At 29.8% G+C, this 22,572-nt stretch overlaps 1 protein-coding gene across 1 annotated transcript in view; it reads left to right on the top strand.

Annotated features, from left to right (window-relative positions):
• LOC100200700 (U3 small nucleolar RNA-associated protein 25 homolog) overlaps positions 1 to 22,572 on the top strand; it is an 86,078-nt gene that overhangs the window by 37,412 nt on the left and 26,094 nt on the right. Inside the window, exons 6-11 of the mRNA XM_065805251.1 lie at positions 140 to 200; positions 384 to 522; positions 1,313 to 1,390; positions 2,169 to 2,286; positions 2,396 to 2,477; positions 13,819 to 13,975. Coding sequence (XP_065661323.1) covers positions 140 to 200; positions 384 to 522; positions 1,313 to 1,390; positions 2,169 to 2,286; positions 2,396 to 2,477; positions 13,819 to 13,975 — 635 coding nt within the window. The remainder of the gene's footprint in view (positions 1 to 139; positions 201 to 383; positions 523 to 1,312; positions 1,391 to 2,168; positions 2,287 to 2,395; positions 2,478 to 13,818; positions 13,976 to 22,572) is intronic.

The following is a 22,572-nucleotide window of genomic DNA, read 5'->3' on the forward strand; positions in this document are numbered from 1 at the left end:
TGTACTTAAAAAAAGAAACAAGAAAAGCATTTTTTTCTTATTATGAAAAAGGAGGGTTGTAGAATTGAAAAGTATTTTTTATAAACAAATTGTAACTTTTTGTTTTTAAAAAAATCGAAGACTATTTTTTCTCCTTTAGGTTAAAGAAAAGTTGATAGAAGAATGGAAGGTGTTTAACAAAACAAAAGCAAACAAGAGAGGTTTTGAAAAAAAAATAATAATTGTTTATAATCAAAATTTTTGTTGCTTATTTTTATTGTTAAAGATTTATTATAACCATTTTTATTTGGTTACTAATTACTATTACCATATTTATTTGGTTAACTTAGGTGTTTTTTTCAAGTATTCTTGTAATTTTTCTATAAAATTGTTTCTCAATTTAGGTTGCTTTACTGAACTTCAAAAACAGCTATTTACTTATATGGGATCTTATAAAGACATACTTTTTACTGATCGTTCACTCTCTAATGGTGAAGAAGTTCGTAGGTTATATTGCCTTCATGCAGTCAATCATGTATTAAAGAAAGTCTTTTTTTTTCATTTTTTTATCGTTTATAATTTTGTATATTTCAGCATAAAACTCAAATGTTATCAGATTTAAATTTTTTGACAAAAAAGGTTCTTTGAATAAAAATTGTATAATATTTACTGCCAGGTACTTTTAACTTCCAGATACTTTTAACAGTTAAAAAATTAAATATTTTGTGAAAGAAAATGAGAGACGTTTGGTTACAAAATGTTTACAAAAATTATCTTTTCTAATCGTAAAATTTGGATCATATTTTAAAGGCCTTAAAGTTATTGAATTATTTCTATCCAAATGAAAAAAAAGCTTAACCACCTCAAAAACTTTCCTTCAGACCATTTAAAGACTTTCCTTCAAACCATTTCCTTCAGACCATTTAAAGTGTTTTTGCCTCTTTTCTGTGAGTGCCTTAGGTACTATGCATTAATAATTCTAAATTATAATAATAAGCTGTTTATAAAAGTTTTAATAGTTTTTTCCTAGTTGTTAAAATTACATGTTTAATATTATGAAGTAGATTTAATGATTACTTCAAAAATTTGAAAAAAACATTTCGGAAAAAAAGAGATTGTTATATATGTATATATATGTTTATTAAAAGGTGCTTATTTACACTTAAGTTTTTTTTTTTTTTTTTTGAATTAGAGATTGTTATGTATAGACACCTAAATTCACATTTAACGCATTTTGTATTTTTTATTTATATTATAATTTGTCGTCAAGTTATTTTATTCAATTGTAATGTTATTTGATTTATGTGTAATTTAAATTTTATTTGTTCTTTAGAACTAGATCTCAGATTGTAAAAAACAATGCCAAGATGGCTGCTTCTGAAAAGCTGTCTGAAAAACAAAATATGGATGTGTAATATTTTTTTTTATGTTATGTTTAATTAAATATAACAAAAATATGGATGTGTAATATTTTTTTTTTAATTATTTTTTTTATGCTTCTGAAAAGTTGTCTGAAAAACAAAAATCAAAAAAAGTTTAATTTTTTATTATTTTCACAAGAGTTTTATTTTAATTAAACTATAGTTACGATTTTTTTGAGAACTGATGTACAATGGTATCTTGTTCTAGTAATTATTCTTCTAATATTTATTCTGTTAGAAGTCATTGCTCTAGTGGTCATTCATCTAGTAGTCTGTTTTCTAGTAGTCATCATTCTTCTAATATTCATTCTGCTATTAGTCATTCTTCCAATATTTATTCTGCTATTAGTCATTCTTCCAATATTCATTCTGCTATTAGCCATTCTTCAAATATTCATTCTGGTATTAGTCATTCTTCTAATTTTCATCTTTTTTTTGGGGGTAAGCATGATGCAGACATTCTTCCAGTAGACATTCTTCTAGTAATCATTCTTTTAAAACTGTATATGCTAGCGTATAAGTAATGAAATTTATGTCAAATTAGCCGCTTCGATTTATATAAAAATACAAAATAATTTTTTAACTATAATTTTATAACGTTAATGTATTGTATATATGTGCATATAAACTATTTTGACTTGAAAATTTCTTAGGTCAAAATATCTTATACTAATTTCGCAAACCTTTTAATAAGAATGATATGTTATTCCAAGTATAAATAAGTTTTTTAAAAATACAATTATTTTTTATTTTTATTCTTTAATTTAGGGATTTTCGCGATCAAGGACTTACTCGTCCTAAAGTATTGATGTTAGTGCCTTATAAAGATTCTTGTTTGAAAATTATAAATAATATTACCAAACTTGCACTGGGATCACGACCAAAGGTAAACTTTATGTAAATTATAGTTTTCTACATTTATAAGTATAACAAAAAATAATTATTGGGCAATTAGATATTATTAAATATATAAAAATTGTTCTAAATACTTGAAGATACAGGTAATGCAAAAAAAAAGATTTGTTCGAGAATTTTCAAAAGATCTAGAAGAAGAAGAATCAAAAGCTGAAAGACCTGGTTTACATTTTTCTTTAAAGTTTTTATTATAAAATTGTTGCCATGACTTTGTATGTAAATAAGTACATATATATATATATATATATATATATATATATATATATATATATATATATATATATATATATATATATATATATATATATATATATATATATATATAAAATATATATATATATATATATATATATATGTATATCATATATATATAAATAAAATATATATATATATAAAATATATATATATATATATCAGCAGTTAAAAGTCCTTTCTACTTATCATCTTCATTTTAAATTGTATCTATTCTATCTTTGCATATTTCATCTGAAATTGCTTCTTTTTTATCCATAAAAATATTTTTATCCAAAAGAGCCAAGGGAACTATTGTTAAATCAAGATGCCATTTTTGCTTATAAAGGGATGCCTCAACTGCCTTTGGATTCAAGCAAACTTTTTTATAATCTTTCATTTGAAAGATTGCATCTAGATCAGAGCAGGAGTTTGAATTGCTTTATCTGCTTGAAGGTACCATCTTGTGTAAAAGCATATTATAAACCCATAGATGAGTTTCAAATCTACAAGTAGATTAATATTTGTGCAAACGTCAGTTGCTTGCACAAATGTTGAAGGTAGTATGTACTCTTGCCTAAAAACCTAGCATGATGAACAGCTCTAGTTTTCTATAATTTTAAAGGGGCAGAAGGAAATAAATACTGCATGGTTATTTCAGTTTCTCTTCGTTCATTCCTCATATTGCATTTTTTAGAAATATAAGTCTCACAGTAATTTAAAGTTTACCTTGCAGCTTCCTTAAAAATGGTTCCTTCCTCAGTATTCCAATCAAAAGAAGTCAGGTTGTCATATTCAAATTTAGGATACTCAAACATATGTTTGAACTTTATGAATAAGGGATTTTCAGGCCCTATGCCATTATTTTTTATCATTGTTATCAGAAATGAACCATTTTAAGCTCAGTGATATGATGCCTACAAGCCAGTAAAAGAAGGTATTTGTCTACTTTTCTTGCAATCCTAATAAATGATTATTTCTTAGAACAAGTATTGCTTAAAGTTGTATCAAAGCATGCTCCATATACTTTTGAAATGAGATCATATTATTCAAGTATTTTCATGATTCCTATATGCAATTTTACTTTATATTGTAATTCGATTAATAACAATCATGTAAATATGAAAGTTTTTAAAAATAAAATCATGAAAGTTGTATATAAAAACTCTTAGTAACTTTAAAATACAGCTCTACTGTGCATTTTCTTTTGTATTATTTGAAAGAGTTTTTTATCATTAGCCAATTATCTTAACCTCCTGTGCAAAATAAATTTTTCAATTTTTCTTTTTGTAAATTGTTTTAACCAAGAATATGTAAAAAACATTATGATATCCCCTTTTTATAATGAAAATATTAACAAATAACTAAAAAAAATTGAATCCCTTTTTCATTAAAGTTTTCCTCAAACACTCTAAATACACCCTATTTTTCATTTTTTGAAGTACAAATTCATAACAATTTTGGTCTTGAGGAGGTCTTAAAAGTCATCTGATTTACCTAAAAAAAGTTTTAGCCCTTTTTTTTTTCTTTTTCTTTAATTTTGCTCAGACTTCAGTAGTCACGTTCTTGGCCTGGGCATTTACATTTGTAAAAAATCACCCATTTGTCGGGAAACTAGATTTGAATCCAAAGACTATTTTATGACCTTTTATGAGCAGCCGCAGCGTAGTGGTTAGCACGCTTGCCTTAGGAACTAGAGAGCTGTAGTTCAACCCCATGTCTGGACAAGTTTTATAATATCGCACAGTGGGCCAGTTGGTGGACAAAACCTAAAAAATGAATATTTATTATATTCAAAACCATATAATAAAACATATTTGTAATACTCTCATTTAAAGTTTTAAAAATTGTTTTGAGTATAATAGTATCTTGTAAAACCACAAAAATTAGTTGCGGTCTCATATATAATGAAAATTTTTTTTTAAAAAAAACATGAATTTTTTTTTTTAATACATAGCTGTAACTTTTAAAATTTTATAAGCTTACGGGATTAGTTTATATATTCAAAATATTTAACAGTAAAGCTTTTCAAAAAAAAAAATAAATAAAGTAAAGATCAGTTCACTATACACTTATAATCTGGCTTTAAAATAACGAGGTAAATTTTTAACATTTATTACTTTTATTATGTACAAAAAGTATCACATAATTTAGGGAACCTACGAGAACCTATATAAATACTTAAACTAGTAAATGTAATATGTATATTTGAACTATATACATTGCCCCTAACTTCCCCGTTTTTTTTTCTTAACATTTTAAAATAATGACTTGTAACTTATGTTATTTGCTTGAAATCAACTTTTATTTCTTGTAAACAAAAATACATGTTATTTTGTTTGTTATTTAATTCAATACAAATTGCACTGTTTACCTAACAATTTTTTTGCTTTTTTGTTTAGTAATAGAATAAAAATTGGTGACATTTATGGACTTATACATCAAAACAAACTAGTTCTTAATGATATACCATTCTTTTCATTGAAATTAACTGTTCTAGTTTCTGCAGATATTAAACTAGAGGATTCTGAGTGAAAAATTTTATAAAATTATAATGTAAAGAGTTAACTCATTTTGAGAGAAGCAATGAAAATTGGCTAGCTCAAGATTTTCGATACACCTACGGTACATTAAATACTACATAATCAGTTAATGAAGTTGGGAAACCATGTTGCTCTTTTGAAAAAGCTTGTAACAGAACAAAAAGAATAAGCCTAACAACGTTAGTAATATTTTATTTAGCCAAAAAATGCTTCATGCAATAAAATTGAAACTAAGAAGTGAGTTTAAGTACAAAACTGGGACAAAAATTTCTGAAATTTGAAATAAAAACCCCATTAAACCTGCTTAGATATATTTACCTGATGAAACTTTATCATTGACTATTAGTGGTGATATATCAAAATCAACATACCAGTTTCTAAGAAACGGTGCTGAAAAAAACGGTTGCCACATATCCTTTATACAATGGTATAAGATCTTCAAAAGCTAAATGCTATCCCAAGAACATTCAAATAGATGACTAGTCAGTACAAATACTGCTAAAAGATCTTCTAAAACACACTCTTAAAAAGCTATGTGATATACAAACTACTGCGCTAATCACAATGCTAAGGAATTAACTAAACTGAAGTTTAGATGCAAGGCTGGATTTGATGGTGCTACAGGATATAGTGTTTACAAACAGGTAAGTTAAAATGAAAATAATGGCGAATGAAGAGTATCTGTTGATTATTTGTATAGTACCTTTAGAACTCAGTAGACTTTATAATAATAAAAATGTTGTAATATTACTCACCCAGAATCTGCAGCCAATAGATTAAAAATAAAAATAATACATTATTATATATAGAGATGATAAATAATCTACAGACTTAATCAAAACGTCTTGAACATGTAATAATATTAATAATAGAGTTTGAAATCTATATATTAATTTATATTTTCTATATATTTATCTATATATTTCAAATCTATTACATAATATCGATAATAGAATTTCAAATCTAGTGATAAATTTTTTCTGAAGTGCACATTTTTATTTTTAAAGTTTGTTGCATCAATTTTCATTTTAAATTTATTCCCCCAGAAAAGTTTGTTATTCAATTCCACAATTTTAAGAATTTATATGAGTTGAAATTAAAAAAATTTTAAATTTAAGTTTTTAAAGTTTTATTTTTCTTAAATAATTTTTAGTATTGGCAAAAAGGGTTTTAGTAAAAAAAAAAAAGATCAAAATAATTTTGTCCACCATGTCTAATATCCAGCCCACTGTGCATTGGTAAGGAAAGAAGTGTGAACTTCCTTTTGAATGCTCTTTCGCGGTGCTCTGTGATAAGACTGTAAGGACTTCTAAGGGCACCTAAAAAATAAATTAGTTTTAAAATGTGCTTTTGTTTAGCACTACTTCACTCTAACACTTTTCTCTATGTTCTATATCTCTCTCCATCTCAAGACTGCACTCTTTTTGATGTTATTTTTGATTAAATTGACCAAGCCCCTTCTCTTTATTCTTTAGTCAATATTGTTGTTGTTGTTGACTTTAATGCTCATCACAGTGAATGGCTTGGCTCTAGTGTCAGTGACTTACTGCAGCCATTAAGGCTCAACTTTTGCCTTTCTCAATCTCTAACACAAATAGTTAACTTTCCAACTTGCTTTCCAGACAATCCGAATCATTTACCTTCTTTACTTGACTTATGTCTTATTTCTGATCCTAGTCAGTGCTCAGTTTCTCCACATTTGTCTTTGGGTAGAAATCTTTTATCTTCCTGCTGACAAATGTGCTTCTTATGTAACTTCTTGGATTCAGGCTGGCATGGAATCTTTTATTCCTTTTCAACGACTCCATGCGAAGTGAAGTCTCATTCATCTCCATGATTTTCCTTTCATTGTGCTGCTGCAATTTCCAATCATAACCATTACTTCTATATCTATCACCAAAACAAATTCTCCAGAAAACAGGTGTCTGTTTACCATTGCTAGAAACTATTGTAAAAAGGTTTTGTCTAATGCCGAAGCTCGCTATTCTCAGGTCACAAAATCTTGTATTTCATCTCAAAAATTAGGAGAATTTTTAACAGTGTCTATAATAAGGGCAAATCTGCTATTCCTCTTGCATGGTTCAGATCTTTTTTCCTCTCCTAAAGTCAAAGCTGAACTGTTTGCAAAAAGCTTTTTGTCAATCTCATCTGTTGATTCGACTAATCACATCCTACTTGATATAGCCGACAAACAGGTTGATCCATTGCTTGATATTCCTATCACACCAGCTTCTGTATCTAAAGTGATTTCCTGCTTAGACTCTTCTACAACTTGTGGTCAGGACAACCTGTGATAGTCTTGCAGAAGTGTTCTCTGGAGCTGTTGTCTATACTTTCAAAACTATTTAACAAGTGCTTATCAGAGTCTTTTTTTCCAGCCTGCTGGAAAGCGGCATCTGTTATCCCTATTTTCAAAAATTCTGGAGAGCGATCTGACTTGTCTAACTACCGTCCCATTAGTCTTCTTCCTATCATAAGCAAGGGTTTTGAGTCTTTATTTAACTAACACTTAATCAATCATCTTGAATCTAAAAAATTACTTTCTGTCCATCAATATGAATTTCGACTTCTCGTTCTACTACTGATTTGTTAACAGTTATAACCGATAGGCTTTATTGTGCATTAGAGATTGTTCGTTAAGGCTACCGCTCTCTACATTTCGAAAGCCTTTGATAAGGTTTGGCATGCTGGTCTTTTCCATAAGCTCTTTTCTTACAGTGCATCAAGTTCTTTAAGATTATTGAATCCTTACCAATCGTACCAATCCTTACCAATCATATCCTGAATGAATCCTTCCAATCGTAGTGTAAAAGTTGTTCTTGATGGACAGCACTCTTCTTTATGTCCTGTCATATCTGTCTTTATGTCCTGTAACTTTAGGGGTTCTTCAAGGCTCCTTGGCCCTATACTTTTTTAATTTACATTAACAATCTTCCAGGAAATCTCACATCTAATGTGGCATTGTTGCCTTATCTGGAGTGAATCTTTGAATGACACCCTTTCTCTTTTAGGCAAGGTGCAATAGCGCATTATAAATATAGTTGAACCTGCTTTTGTAGCCAACCTTCCACCATGGTTGTTATGTTGCTTCTCTTTTCTATAAATACTATAAGGGTTCCTGGTCTAAAGAGCTAGCCTCTCTTGAGCCATCTACTAAAATTCATTATTGTGTTACTCGTCATTCAATAAAGTCTCATCCTTTTACTGTACCTGCTCCTAAGTGCTCCAAAAATTCCTATTTGTCTAGTTTTTCTCCTCGAACATCAGTTCTTTGGAAGTCGCTGCCTTCATCTTGTTCTCCTGATTCATATAATTTGCAATTTTTTAAGTTGTCTGTTAATTGTTACCTTGCTTTATAAACTTTATCTTTTCTCTTCCTGTAATTTCCAATTCTAATAGTGGTTGCTTGCAGCCTGGTTGGAAGTGAAGATGTTTAAAAAAAAACTTTTGCTCCAACTTTAGCTGGGTATGTGCTTCATTTTTTAGAAATTCCCTCAAAATGACTACCCCTAATATATGTATGTATGTATATATATATATATATATATATATATATATATATATATATATATATATATATATATATATATTTCATGTTATGTATTTTATATATATATAATTTAATGTTATATATTTTATATTATATATAATTTAATGTTATATATTTTATATTATATATAATTTAATGTTATATATTTTATATTATATATAATTTAATGTTATATATTTTATATATGTAAATTCAATATTATATATATAAATTCAAATTTTGTTGATATCAAATGCTCTTTGGTATTTTTTGTTTCTTTTGGTTATTAGAATTTAAATGTTTTAATTGAAATTGGTAAGAAATTTAATACTGACTCTTATATTTTTGATTTAATGTCTTATAAAAATATTTTAAAAATATTTGTTCATAAAATATTTTAGGCTAGCCAGTTATTTATTAGCTTCACACTAAAAGCTTTTCATTTCTATCTTAATTTATTTATTTTACTAAAAGCTTATATTTAATTATATTTCATTTCTATCTTAATTATATTTCATTTCTATCTTAATTATATTTCATTTCTATCTTAATTATATTTCATTTCTATCTTAATTTATTTAAATGATAAACAAGAATATATAGAATGCCATTATAAGATTGATACAAGCTGTAGATGGATTAAAATTAATAGAAAATTTTTTTTTTTTGATTTTTAAATTCAAATAAAAAAAAAACAGTTTTAAGAAGTGTTTGCCTAGTCATCATTATGGATGAAAAAACTAAATTCTGTGTGTATCTTATTGGTAAACCACAACAACATTTTGAAGGTAGTTTTCTGCCTTCAGGCAGGGAGCATTTAAAGTTTTTTTTTTAACATAGAAAAGAAAAATATCCAACAGAAAACCATGAAATATATAGTTTACAAGACAAAGGAAGACACTGTTGCTGAAAAAAGAAACATTTCTTCATTTCTTCATGAATATCTGTCAAAGAAAGAATTAAAGACGATCGGCTCTATAAGATTTCGAACATTGTTTGCAAGATTTAAAACATTTAATGCAATTTTTGCAGGATTGTAAACTTATTTAATAAAAAAATATCTGTCAAAATAAGACACACAGCAGTACAAGATACATCAAGACACACAGCAGTAGAAGATGCATCAAGACACACAGCAGTACAAGTTACATCAAGACTTCTGTTTTTTTTATCAGATTGTGATTGATTCATTTTTCATATTGTGATTGAGTTTTTTGTTAAGCTTTTCAGCTCTTTGTAGTCACACTAAAGTGCTTAATTTTTGTGAAATCAGAAAAAAGAAAAAATATTAACAAAAAGGTTTTCAAAAAAAAAGTAAATAAATTATTAGCAATTCAAACATAGAAAATAATAGATTAAAAAGCAGAAGAGAAAAAAACAATAACAACAATTTGAGAATGAAAAAACAGAAGAGTACAAGAACAGCAATTTTAGAGTGAAAAAAGAATTTAACTATTGATACTTCAATAGAAAATTTAAAAAATTAAAAGAAAAAACAGAAGAGAAAAGACAAGATACTTTGTTAACAAAAAGAGAAAAAGATTTAACAAAAAAAATTTATCTTTTTTCTGTTAAATTTTTTTATTAGTTTATTAGTTAAAAAAATTTTTTTATTAGTTAAAAAGAAAATTATTTTTTTCTAGCGCAATTACATCTACAAGATTATTTTTTTTTACATCTATTTTTCTGTAATTTTTTCAGTTAACCATTATACTTTTTATGGATTTTTTATTAGCAATTAACTTTTTTTTTTTTAAATTTCAATAAACTCCCTCTCTTGCTCTCTATAACATTACATTATGATAATATCACTTTTAAATATTAATTATGCCATAGTCACTGTACTAATTATTTGGTATATAAACGGTTATAATTATGTTAATTTAATGTTTAATGTTAATTTAAGTTGTTTTTTTTATCAATTTGTTAAGTTTGACTTCCTCAACTTAGAAAAAATGGCTGTATGGTTTTTATTATATAGTCGCTGTACTAATTATTTGGTATATAAACTGTTATAATTATGTTAATTTAATTTTTAATGTTTAAAATTAGTTCAATTTTTCTGCTAATAATAATCTTTTAAAGGATTACAGCTAAAAATATTAGAAATCCATCTAACACTTACTATGATGAAAAGACTACATCTGAAACTTAAAGTTAACATAAATATTAAAGTTCTAGATATTGATAAATCAATGAAACAATATGAAACGTGCTTCACAAAAAGTCTGATTTACAGCTAACTCTAGGTTTTCTGGATGCAGTACACTGTAAAATCATCCCATGTCACAATTCATGTATAAAATTGGTTGAGCTTGCTGCAGAGATATCTTTAACAGCACACTCAACTGCCTGAAAGTGACGGGGTATACCAAAAATGAAATTAAATAGTAAGATGTTAAAGGTTTTCATTCTCAATAGTTGCTAGCAATGGTGGAAATCTATAAGGACACTAAAGTAGTGAATGCAACAGAACAAGCTTTTACTCTTACATTGTTAAACTATGTGGTATTTTACTAATTCTGTAGTAGACTAGTGATCACTAAAGTACACTAGTAAACATTACTGATTTTTTTTTTTTTTTTACATTTGTTATGATTCACTGCCAACAAGGCTGCAAGCAACCACTATTAAGTTGGGATTTACTAGAAAAAAAGAATTAAGTTATAGAGCAAGGAAATGGTTGACAGAAGACTTGAAATATTGAAGGTTGTATGAGTCAGGAAAACAAGGTTGAAGTGCTGGGAAAAAAACTAGATGAATAAAAGTTTTTAGAGTATGCAAGGACATATACAGTAAAAGAATGAGACTTAGCTGAATGACAAGTCAAGGAATTAGTTGATGGAACTAGAGATGATAGCTCCTTTGAGCAACGACCATGTATTTGTAGAAAAGAGAAAGAAATGCAATTTTATGGGGATGGGAAAGAGGTTCAAGCTTAGCAGATAGAGCGGGTTCAACTATGTTTACAATGCATTTTTGGACCTTGTCAAGAAGAGAAAGAGCATCATTAATAGAACCAGCCTAAATATGACAACAGTATAATATAACAGAAGTAAGAAAATGGCGAGAATGACAAAGAGTGGCAACCTTAGCGAATGCAAGTTTAGTAATCAATTATATATATGATTTCCATTAATATAGGAATGTGAACAGTACTGCAATAGTTATTTGCAGTAAATAACTGAGTTTTGTTAGAGTTAAAATTTATAAGCCACTGTAAGCCGCAATCTGTTACAGAAGTGAGATCAGATTCAATATTGGCTGCCTGTTCTAAGCAATCAAAAAGAGAAGACTTTTTGTCAAGACAGGAGTATAAAGTTGAGTCATCAGCAAAAAGAGCTACTTTAGATGTAAGGTTGTCGGTAAGATCATTAATGTAGATAAAGTACGAGATAAAAGATTTAAACAGATCATTGCATAGTCAGAATCACCTAAGGTGATTCTGACTATGCAATGTGATAGAAAAGGAGAAACTGTACACAATCTATGATCAGAAACAAGGCATAAATCAAGGAGTAAAGGATTTGGGTTGTGAGGAAAACGACTCACAAAGTTAACTATCTGAGTAAGAGATTGAGAAATGCAGAAGTTATAAGATTTAGTGCCAGCAGGGTCAGTGGTGTAAGATTTTATCAGTTTGATCAGAAATTATATCTGGAAGAGGGCAGTCTCAGAAAGAAGAAGACTGATAAAGAACAAAGAGATAGACGATAGAGTGAAGAGGTGCTAAGCAGAAGCACATAAAAGAATAATCAAAAGGATTCGAACTTGATTTCACAACAAATAGGTGAGTTGATGTGATGTATAGCCCTAAGCCAAGCATGTGACTATTGGAGTCTTTGCGAATCAAAGGATAGAACCCATCAACATTGAGATCTGAAGAAAGAATAGCAGAATTTAAATTGGTCTCACTAAGAGCAAACAAGTCTGGTGAATTTTGCAAGAGGTAAGATTCAACTGATGGATTCTTGCTTTGCAGTTTACAAATATTTGTAGAAGATATATTAAAACATTTAGGTGGTGGAGATGGTTTTTTATGTTTAATATTTTATATTACTTTTGACATGATTTAAGTTTAAAGAGAACTTGACTCATTCATAGAGCACAGCCTTCTAAGCAAAGAGTTATGCAGTTGTCTCAGTCCTGTTAATTAACCCTAAGTCATAACATAGGGCTCTTTAGCCTCAACAATGTGCACCAAAAGCATTAACAAGGACACCACCCATGCGCAACATGGCACTGTTAATACTCTGATATTTTGCTGCTGTTGATGGAATCAGCCTCTCTAAGAGCTACCATAGAATTGGGGAAACCCTACTACCAGCCAGTCTCAGAACCATTAAACTGAGTTTTAGAGCTGTAACCTTATTTGGAGGTAACAGGAAGAGTTGCAAGGAGGTACAAGCAAAAGCTCCTAAGTTACATGATACCAGTAGCAGATTTAGGACCTACTCCTCCCTTGTATGCTTTTAACAACCCCTTCCCCCTACTTGCATATGTATTTATATTTATTAGAAAATCAACTCCGTCTCCCCTCTTCTCCAACACATAAATTTTTCAAAACGCTAAAAACAAAAAAACTCTTAATTAATTTGACATATCTGTTACATTACAGAATATTGATTTTTTAAACTTGTGCAAGTCAATGCTTTTGCTAGGAAAAAAAAGAAATCACGTTTTAGGAGAGATAGAGTACAAGAGAAAGTCAAACCGCATTTGTACTGGCTGTTTTTAATACACTCCCTTGTACACATTCATTTTGGGTAACCCTCACCTTCCCTTACACTACATGCATATATACTTTATGGAAGACCCCTAATTGCTTATAACCATGCCAAAAGAAATAGAAAAACCCATGAGCACTTGAATTTTATAACGTTTAGTTTTTGTATGTTAGGTCGCAATTTCCTAATATCATTTTTGCGCTCTTTAGGTAAAAAAGAGCGATTTAATTTTTTAGAAAAAGAAGAAAAAAACAAAGAATAATGAAAGATAAGATTGCTGCCCCATGCCAAACCCTCAGTTGATGTAGCAGCACTCCATTTTGGGTCAGGCTATGTGGTAGTCGATGTATTTACTGAAGCCTCCACAACTTTCTGTTTTTTTATGACATCCATAATGCGTCTAATGCATCTAATATTTGTGTATGTATATTTATGTGTATATATATATTTTTTTTTATTTTTTATTTTCACAGATGATTTCAAAACAATGTTTCAAGGAAATATTGATGATGATTTTAAAATTGGTGTTGCAGTTGCTAAAAATACAATTAAACTTTATGCCCCTTTTTATCATGCTGATATAATAGTTGCTTCACCTCTAGGTCTTCGTAGAATAATTGCTACAGAAAGGTATTATAATAAAAAAAAAAAAAAATAAATGATTAATATATAAATACATAATATTATACAGTCTTCTCCGTTTGATGAGCACTTCCGCTCGCTTGCAGTTTTGCACTCGCCAATACTACATGGGGCTGGGGCTTTTTTAAGTGCTTGCCAAAAAATTTCAAGCGTGTTTTTAAATTGCAACAAATTTTTTTTTTTAAATCACAAAAAAATGCCAGACAAATAATTACTGTCTGGCCAGCACTTTTTTGTGCGCTGGTGGTAAATTTCAAATGCTGAAGACTGGCTATACTTATATTATTAATTAGTATTATTATTAATTGTCTTATATTATTATTTATTTTATATTATCTCTTATTATTACTTGCCTTATATTAATTACATTATTTATATTATTATACAATGTCTTAGAAGTAGTGGTTTCAACAGCTACTTTCATAACATAAAAGTTAAATTAAACTAAATCTATAATTACTGTAAACCATGTTTTACTACCAGTTTAAATCTCTTATATCTCACTATCATTTCTTTATAAATTATCATTAGTTCTTAAATCAACAATGTTTTTAAATCTCAGTTTTTATTTAAAAATATAGTAAATATATTTATATATAGATATATCAGTTTTTATTTAAAATATAGTAGATATATCTATATTTATATTTGATCTAGACTTTGTTTAAGCATAATAGATCATGACAAAAAGAAATATTTGTAAGTTCTGCTGTATAGCAGTGCCCATAAAGAAGTTCTATGTAATTATTGCTCTTCTTGGGTGCATTTTAATTGTAACCATATCAACAAACTCAACTATAGTCTTTTTGTTAAATATTCGACTGCCAAGTACAGTAGTGACTGCGTAACCAAAAACCTACCGTTTGTGCACTTTCAGATTTTGAGCTCTCTAACTTTATCATGTCAGATTTTACCAACCAATTTTGTCTCTACCAACCAATTTGTCCAAACCAATAATAAGAAATCTTTAGAATCCCACTTCGAAAACTTATTTAGGAATATAAACAAAATCTCCAACAAAAGTACTAACTACTAGTATTATGACTTTCTTGAACTGAATAAAATATTAATAATTGTGATGTACCTACATCTAAACTTTGCATTACTACCCCACCACTACATTGCTACCATATTGATCATCTACACAATGTAATTAGTTCTCTTACCACTCTTTCTAATCTTCGGATCAAAGCTAAATATTAATGATTCTAATATCATTGATGTTAATATTAATGTTTTTACTATTGAGCATTGTCCTACTGAAGCCAAAAAAGGTGGTGCTCTTCAAATTTAAACTATACAGATACTTATTGATAATATCTTTTCAAACTTTCACATCCCTAATCTGATTTCAGTCAATCTTACAGTATAATTTTCTGATCATATGGCACAATTTATATGCATCCCTTGTACTCCTCCTAAAACAACCAAAGTAATAACTTTCAAATGAACTTTTTGTTTATCAAAATTTTGATAAACAAAAATTTTTAAAAACTTTTAAAAAACTGCTAAACAAATTAAACTAAAATCAAAACCTTGGATCATCAGTTGAGTTCTTAAATCAATATCTATAAAAAACAGATTAAATTAAAAGTAAAAGAAAATAACCAAAATTTTAAAACTCAAATTTTCAATAAATTTAAATGTTATATAAATAAAATTAACAACCTACTGAAACTCTAAAAAATCACACTTTTTTACAGTTTTTTAACATTTACCTCAACAATGCAAAAATACATGGAAAGGTATAAAAGAAGTTATTAATATCAAATCTTTCTCGTCCAGTTATTCTTTTAATCTCGAATATAATGGCAATATGATTTCAGACAGCAAAACTGTATCAAACATATTTAATAATTAACTTGTAAATATTCAATAAACACTTTTAACAAAAATTGTTTCCCTAAATGTATTTTTGCAGACTATTTAGTTAACCAAAATAATAACTTCTTTTTTTAGATCCAGACATTGTAAATGAGATGTTAAATCTTATAAAAAATCTTCCAAATAAAAAAAGTTTAGGTTTCAGTAGTATTACTCCATTTCTCAAACTTGTTCCCATATTATCTATGAGCCTCTCTGCAAAATGATTAATTCTTTTGGAAATTGACTTTTTTCTGATATCTTTAAAATAACTAGAGTTGTTCCACTTCAGGAAAAAGGCTCTTTAATGACCATGCTAATTATTGCCCAATTTTGCTTCTTTCAAAAACATAGATAAAATTTTTAAAAAAACTATGCATAGCAGGTTATATAACTTACTATATAAATATCAATGTCTTTACAAACACCAATATGGGTTTAGCAAATGGGTCACAGCAAGCATTCCACAACTCATGCACTTGTTAAAATCACTGAGGTTATCAGAAAAGCTCGACAATAAATATTTTGCTTGTGGTTTGTTTGTTGATCTACAGAAAGCGTTTGATACTGTTGATCATTCTATCCTCCTAAGTAAACAGAAACACTATGGTATAAAAGGAGTTGCTCTCCAATGGTTTACTTCATATCTTTATGATAGATTTCAATTTGTCTCTATTAATGGTATCACATCTTCTTTAGTAAATAGCACTACATGTGTATCTCAAGGCTCTGAATTTGGGCCATTGCTTTTGCTTGTTTTCATTAATGATCTTAATTTTTTGCTAAAATATACAACTTCCTACCATTTTGCTGATGACACCAACTTTCTTGTAATCAACAAATCATAAAAAAAAAAATAAACAAATACATTAATCATGATTTGTTAAATCTAGTTCAATGGCTTTGCACAAACTGTCACTAAATACTAGTAAAACTAAAATTATTTAAATCAAGTCTAAAATCTATAAACAACTAAATTTCAAAAAATCAATCCAGTCGTCTCCTTAAAGTGTTTTAGAATCAAAATTGATTCAAATTTATCTTTTTTACATCATCTTAAAGAATTAGCAATAAAACTATCAAACAGGATGTTAGCTAAAATTTGTCGCTATGTAAATCTTGAAACTCATCAATATATACCATGCTATTTTGGGATCACATCTTAGATATGCATTTCAGGTTTGGGGACAAATCTGCTCCCAACAATTTTTTAAGTTTATCCAACTTATAAAACAAGGCTTTAAAAGTTATATATTCTCAGCACTATCATTCTAACTCTGAAATCATATTTAGTATCAAAAGTACTGAAAATAAATTTTTTGTTCAGTTCAGTGATCTTGTTCAGCTATTAAATTGTCAACTTGTCTTCTATCTTAATCACATATACAAATTTTTTTACTGTTAGAGAAAGCTGTAGTTACCAGCTTTGATCTGCTAATAATTATAATCTTCATGTACCAAATCATCTGTAAAATGTGGTTAAAAATCCATAAAATACCAAAGTGTAAAATCTTGGAGCAGTCTTCCTTTGCCATTAAAATCAATTTAGTCTATTAATAATTTTAAACACTGTCTTTTTAACTTTTTTTTTACAAAGATATTATACCTAAAACCTCTGATAACTTTTGATTAGTTGCTATCATTACAACCTCTAATAACTTTTGATTAGTTGTTATCATTACAACTTTTGATTAGTTGTTATCATTACAACTTTTAATAACTTTTGATTAGTTGTTATCATTACAACGCTCTTGTTATGCCTATTTTTTTACTTTATTTTTTTTTACAAAGATATTATACCTAAAACCTCTGATAACTTTTGATTAGTTGTTATCATTACAACTTTTAATAACTTTTGATTAGTTGTTATCATTACAACGCTCTTGTTATGCCTATTTTTTTATTTTATTTTTTTAATTTTTATACTATTTATTGTAAAGATAAAACAATCAAGTTACGGTTTTCAAAATTGTATATTTTTTGTTCGACTTTGAAAGCCTTCTGTTAGGGGTAGTTTCTTAAATTAAACAAAGTTGAAATCCGTTAAACTTTGAAAAAAAGTTGAAAAACATCAAACAAATATGCCAAAGACTCGCTGGTTTGGAAGTGCTTCCTGAAGGAATACAGGGGAGATAAGGCCTATGGTGTTAGCAATATCTGCAAGAAGGACCTAAAAATGAATTCTGGGTCAACATTGACCCTGAGTGATCACATGCAATCCAACCATAAGGATGAGTACATCAAAAAGTGTCAGAATCAAAAGATACGAGATAAGGCAGAAGCTGCCAAGGAGGACAAAGTTGAAGAGGCAGAAGATGAATTGGAAACAGTTTGCACTGGTAACTTAGTTAAATAATTAGTGTTACGATACAGATGCGAAGTTATACGACTTCATATCAAATTTTTCTGATTTTTAATTGATGTAAACAACGGTGTCCGAAGTTAATTCAATGTTAACAAATGTATACGATTTTTTTTAGGTCACAGGAAAAGAAAAAGGGTTCTAAAAGCCAGAAAGAATCTGTGCTATCCAACATAGAGCACCACTCAACTTCGTGGTAACATGGAGCTCATGGTTTACTTTGCAACTGACAATCAGCCTTTCTCCATGTGTGACTCTATCCCATTCCAAATATATCTCTATCTCATGTGTGACTCTATTCCGTTCCACTGCTTGCCCACTTTGACTTGAGGTTTAAGGTTAAAAGTGGTGCATGCATGGCTCACTTCAAGTTACCTCTCCTCTATAGGAATCTGCAGATGGCCATGAAGAGCATGTTTTACAAGGAGCTTCCTCATTGCGACTGAGTTGCAATCAGCACTGACATCTGGACCTCACGCAACAACGATCCATTCATGGCAGTGACTCTTCATTACATCACCAAGGAGTTTTTTCTACGGAAGATAACTGTTGGAGTTGTTCCATTCCCAGGAAAGCACACTGGTTAGAGCATTGCTACTCAGACAACTTGGTTAAAAGTTTTTAGTCACTCAAAATGGTCAAGAAGCAGGTTGTTGTGTGTGATCAAGCTTCAAATATAAAAGTTGCACTGAGGAAGTCAGAGACTATTGCTGATCTTGAAAGTTGTTCAATCACATGCACTGATCACAATCTTAACATGGCCCTGGAAAGGACTGTCAACAAACAGCCTGATATCAAGGCTCCTATCGATGCATGCAGGGCAATCTCCACCCGAGTCCTTCACTCTCCTCTTGCTGAAGAGGTGTTGAAAAAGAAGTGCCTCGAGATGAATGGTAATATTTTCAACTTTTTAAGTAGATACGAATACAAAGTTTTACAACTTAATGTCAAATTTTAACAAACATTTTTTAATTTTAAACAAAGTTTTCTAAGAGTTTACGATTTCATGCAAAGTTTTGCAAATTTTTATTTTAGTTTTTGTTTCAGTACCCTACAGAATCACTGCTCCTTGTGCTACCAGATGGAACTCTGTCCAGATAATGCTCCTAGACATCGACTATCTCTGAAGTGTGCTGTGTGCTCTCCGGGCTGATAAAAAGGAATGGACCACACCCATTCCTACGGATAAACAATTTGAGCTGGTTGCAACCATTCTACCACTCCTGACCACATGCCAAATCATCTCTGAGTCAATGTCGAGTGATAAGGAAATTACAATGGATAGAGCCCTGACACCCATTGTTCATCTTATGGACAGGTGTGCTTCTCTGAGGGTCAAAGAAATTAGAAAGAACAGTGTCACTGGAATAGGTCCTTTCATGGTTGAGCTCATTGTAGAACTCGAGAAATGATTCCCAAGAGGAGGACATGACATCATGCCTTATGTTGTAGACTGCCTGCTACACCCCTTTTTGAAAGACCAACAACTGCACGCTTATGGTGTAAGAGATGAGATTTTTGACAAGTTGAAAGCCATTCATCCTACAACAGCAGACTGGATGTCACACCAGCAAGGTACAATCAATGTCTCAGATGAGAGCACCCATGAGCTTCTTGAAGATGATGGTGAGAATTCTGGAAGGCAGTAGCAAAGGTAATAGCTATTAAGTATCATATAAAATAAATTTATTTAAAACTAGTTGAATATATTTTTACTAATCTTAATGCAATCGAACAAACAAAGTCATAAAAATTTTAATTTAGGATACAATGTCATATGGGGGAGAGGAGGTGGTTCGAAGTTAAACAAACTTTTTAAAAATTATTTGAATTTAAACAATTTTAGAATAAAGTAAGCAAAGTTATACGAAGTTCCTTTTATTTTTTTTAGACTTCCTTTCATTTTTTTTAGACTGTGTCCAGTCAACTCAGGCAGACAAATGCTACAGCTGAGGGTCCTCCAATTATTGTTAAGTGGGCAAAATTCAGAGAAACAACTGTGATAGATTTAAAGGTTGATGTCCTTAACTGGTGGATGACACATCGCAGAGAGATACTCATCTTGGCTGGAATAGCACGGGAGTATTATTGCCTGCCAGCCTCAAGTGAGCAGGCCTTTAATGAAGCTGGAAAGATGGTCCACGAAAAGAGATGCAGGTTGTCTCCAAAAACTACTGAGAAGTTGGTCCTCATCAACAAAAACTTCGATTTGTTCAACTCCTTTGTACTTTGTAGATCAAAATGATGGTAATGATGATGACTCAGACTAGTATGATGATGATAAGGGGTCGTCCATAAAGTACGTACGCTCATAGGGGGGATGGGGGAGGTCTTCAAAAAGCATACGAAAGCGTATGGGGGAGGGGGGGAGGTTTCAATTTAAAAGTACGTACTTCGATTTTCTAATTTATCACAATTATCACCAGTTAATCAGTAGAAAAGTTACATTCTGACTAAAGGTTCTAGTTTGCCAATATAAAAAGATGTTTGGTATATGGAGTAGAGGGTATAGTTTCCCTCTATGCCCACACATGTATGGGCGCCCTCAGAATTTTTTAATGTTCCAGATAGGACACTTTCACACATCGTGCAAACTCCTAACTTAAATTTGTTTATACCTATGCCAAATGAGAAGGCCTTGCAAAATATCGGGATGGTGGAGGCCTGTGAACAAAAAGCCCTAAAACGCTTGCCCTTTTCTGCCCATACGTGAGGGCACTAAAAAAGGTCATAACTTTTGTAATTTACAATATTTTTCTACAAAAATTAAAATCTGTCGATAAATTTAAATTAAGTTTTAGATCCTAAAGTTGAAAATTTTGCTACATATTTCCCTCACGTTTGGGCTGGGAAGGGGGAGGCAAACGTTTTAGGGCTTTTTGTTCCAAGGCCTCCACCATTCTAACTTTTGCAAGGCCACCTCATTTGGCATATAAAAAAACTTAAATTTGGAGTTTGTGTGAAGGTGTTCTATCTGGAACATCAAAAAATCCTGCGGGGGCCCATGCACACATGCCACCCCTTATATACTGGCCCTGAGTAAAGCCTATTTTTTGAGTCGACAAAAAACAGGTTTTAGCAGGGCCGTGGTTGATGGGTCGGAATCCCCCCCAAAAAATGTCACTGGGTTTTAGCCATTGTTTTCAATATTACTGATCTCGTGTAAGACTCGTTTTTTACTTACTAAAAAGGGGTGCCTGAAAAAAACGTCCGTCTTAAGTATAGTTTATTTTTATTTGATTCGTTATTAAAACAAAAAAAAATTTCAGTAGAAATTCTGCGGGAATCGAACTTAGGTCTCCGCTGACCGTTCCCTCCGCGATATCCTCTCGACTAAACACACATATCATTCTGGGGTAATTTAAATTTATTAAAATTTATATTTGCATATATATTTAAAGAAGTTTCATGAATGCGCAAACAAAGGGCTTTGGGGTCGTATAAAGTATCTAAGGTACCCTTCACCATTGTTTTTTTTAAATAAACTTTTTTATTGAGAAAAAAAAATAAAGGAGGGATTGGGGGTATTTGAGAAACGTACGTACTTTTAAGGGGGGGTGGGGACATAAAAGTACGCATGGCAACTAGAGGGAGGGGGGTCAAATTTCAAAATTTTTGGTGTACGTACTTTATGGACGACCCCTAATACTGCCACATTAAAAATGAAATCTACAGTATTGTTATAATTAGATTTTGATTTTATTATTTATAATATTATAAATATTCTTCTTATTCTTCTTATTATTATTGTTATTGTTGTTATTATTATTATTATTGTTATTATTATTATTATTGTTGTTATTATCAATAATATATTATTGTAATTATATTGTAAATTTTGAGGAAAATAAATATCTTGTTGTTGTTGTTGCTGTTGTTGTTGTTGTTGTTGTTGTTGTTGTTGTTGTTGTTGAACTGGAAAGGCAAGACAGACATCATTTGGGGGAGCCCGAATGATGTCTGTCTTGGGAGCAAAGCCAGGAACTAGCACAAAAAAATGAGATTGAAAGACTAGAAGCGGACAACTAAATATTCTTTACTAGGGTAGCATGCTAGGATTATTTTAAATTAGATAATCGATATGCAAATAATTTTTTAGCATGTTTAAGGAATTGGATTTTTGAAATCAAGAATGATTATTAAATAAATGCGAGGGTATCTTTTGTAGAGGCATATCTTTTGTATATTCTTTATTTCTGTAATGTTACTGTAGTCTATACTTCAAATTTTTATTGTTAAGAAATTAGAACTTAGAAGGACAGAGATTGCTAGCATATACCAAACCAGTTATCACTTCACTTTACTTTATATAGGTGTCTTTGAATCCGAACATAGGTAGCTTCCCATCGATTGTGATTTT

The sequence above is a fragment of the Hydra vulgaris genome, chromosome 09 (genome assembly GCF_038396675.1).
Source record: "Hydra vulgaris chromosome 09, alternate assembly HydraT2T_AEP".
NCBI classification, from domain to species: domain Eukaryota; kingdom Metazoa; phylum Cnidaria; class Hydrozoa; order Anthoathecata; family Hydridae; genus Hydra; species Hydra vulgaris.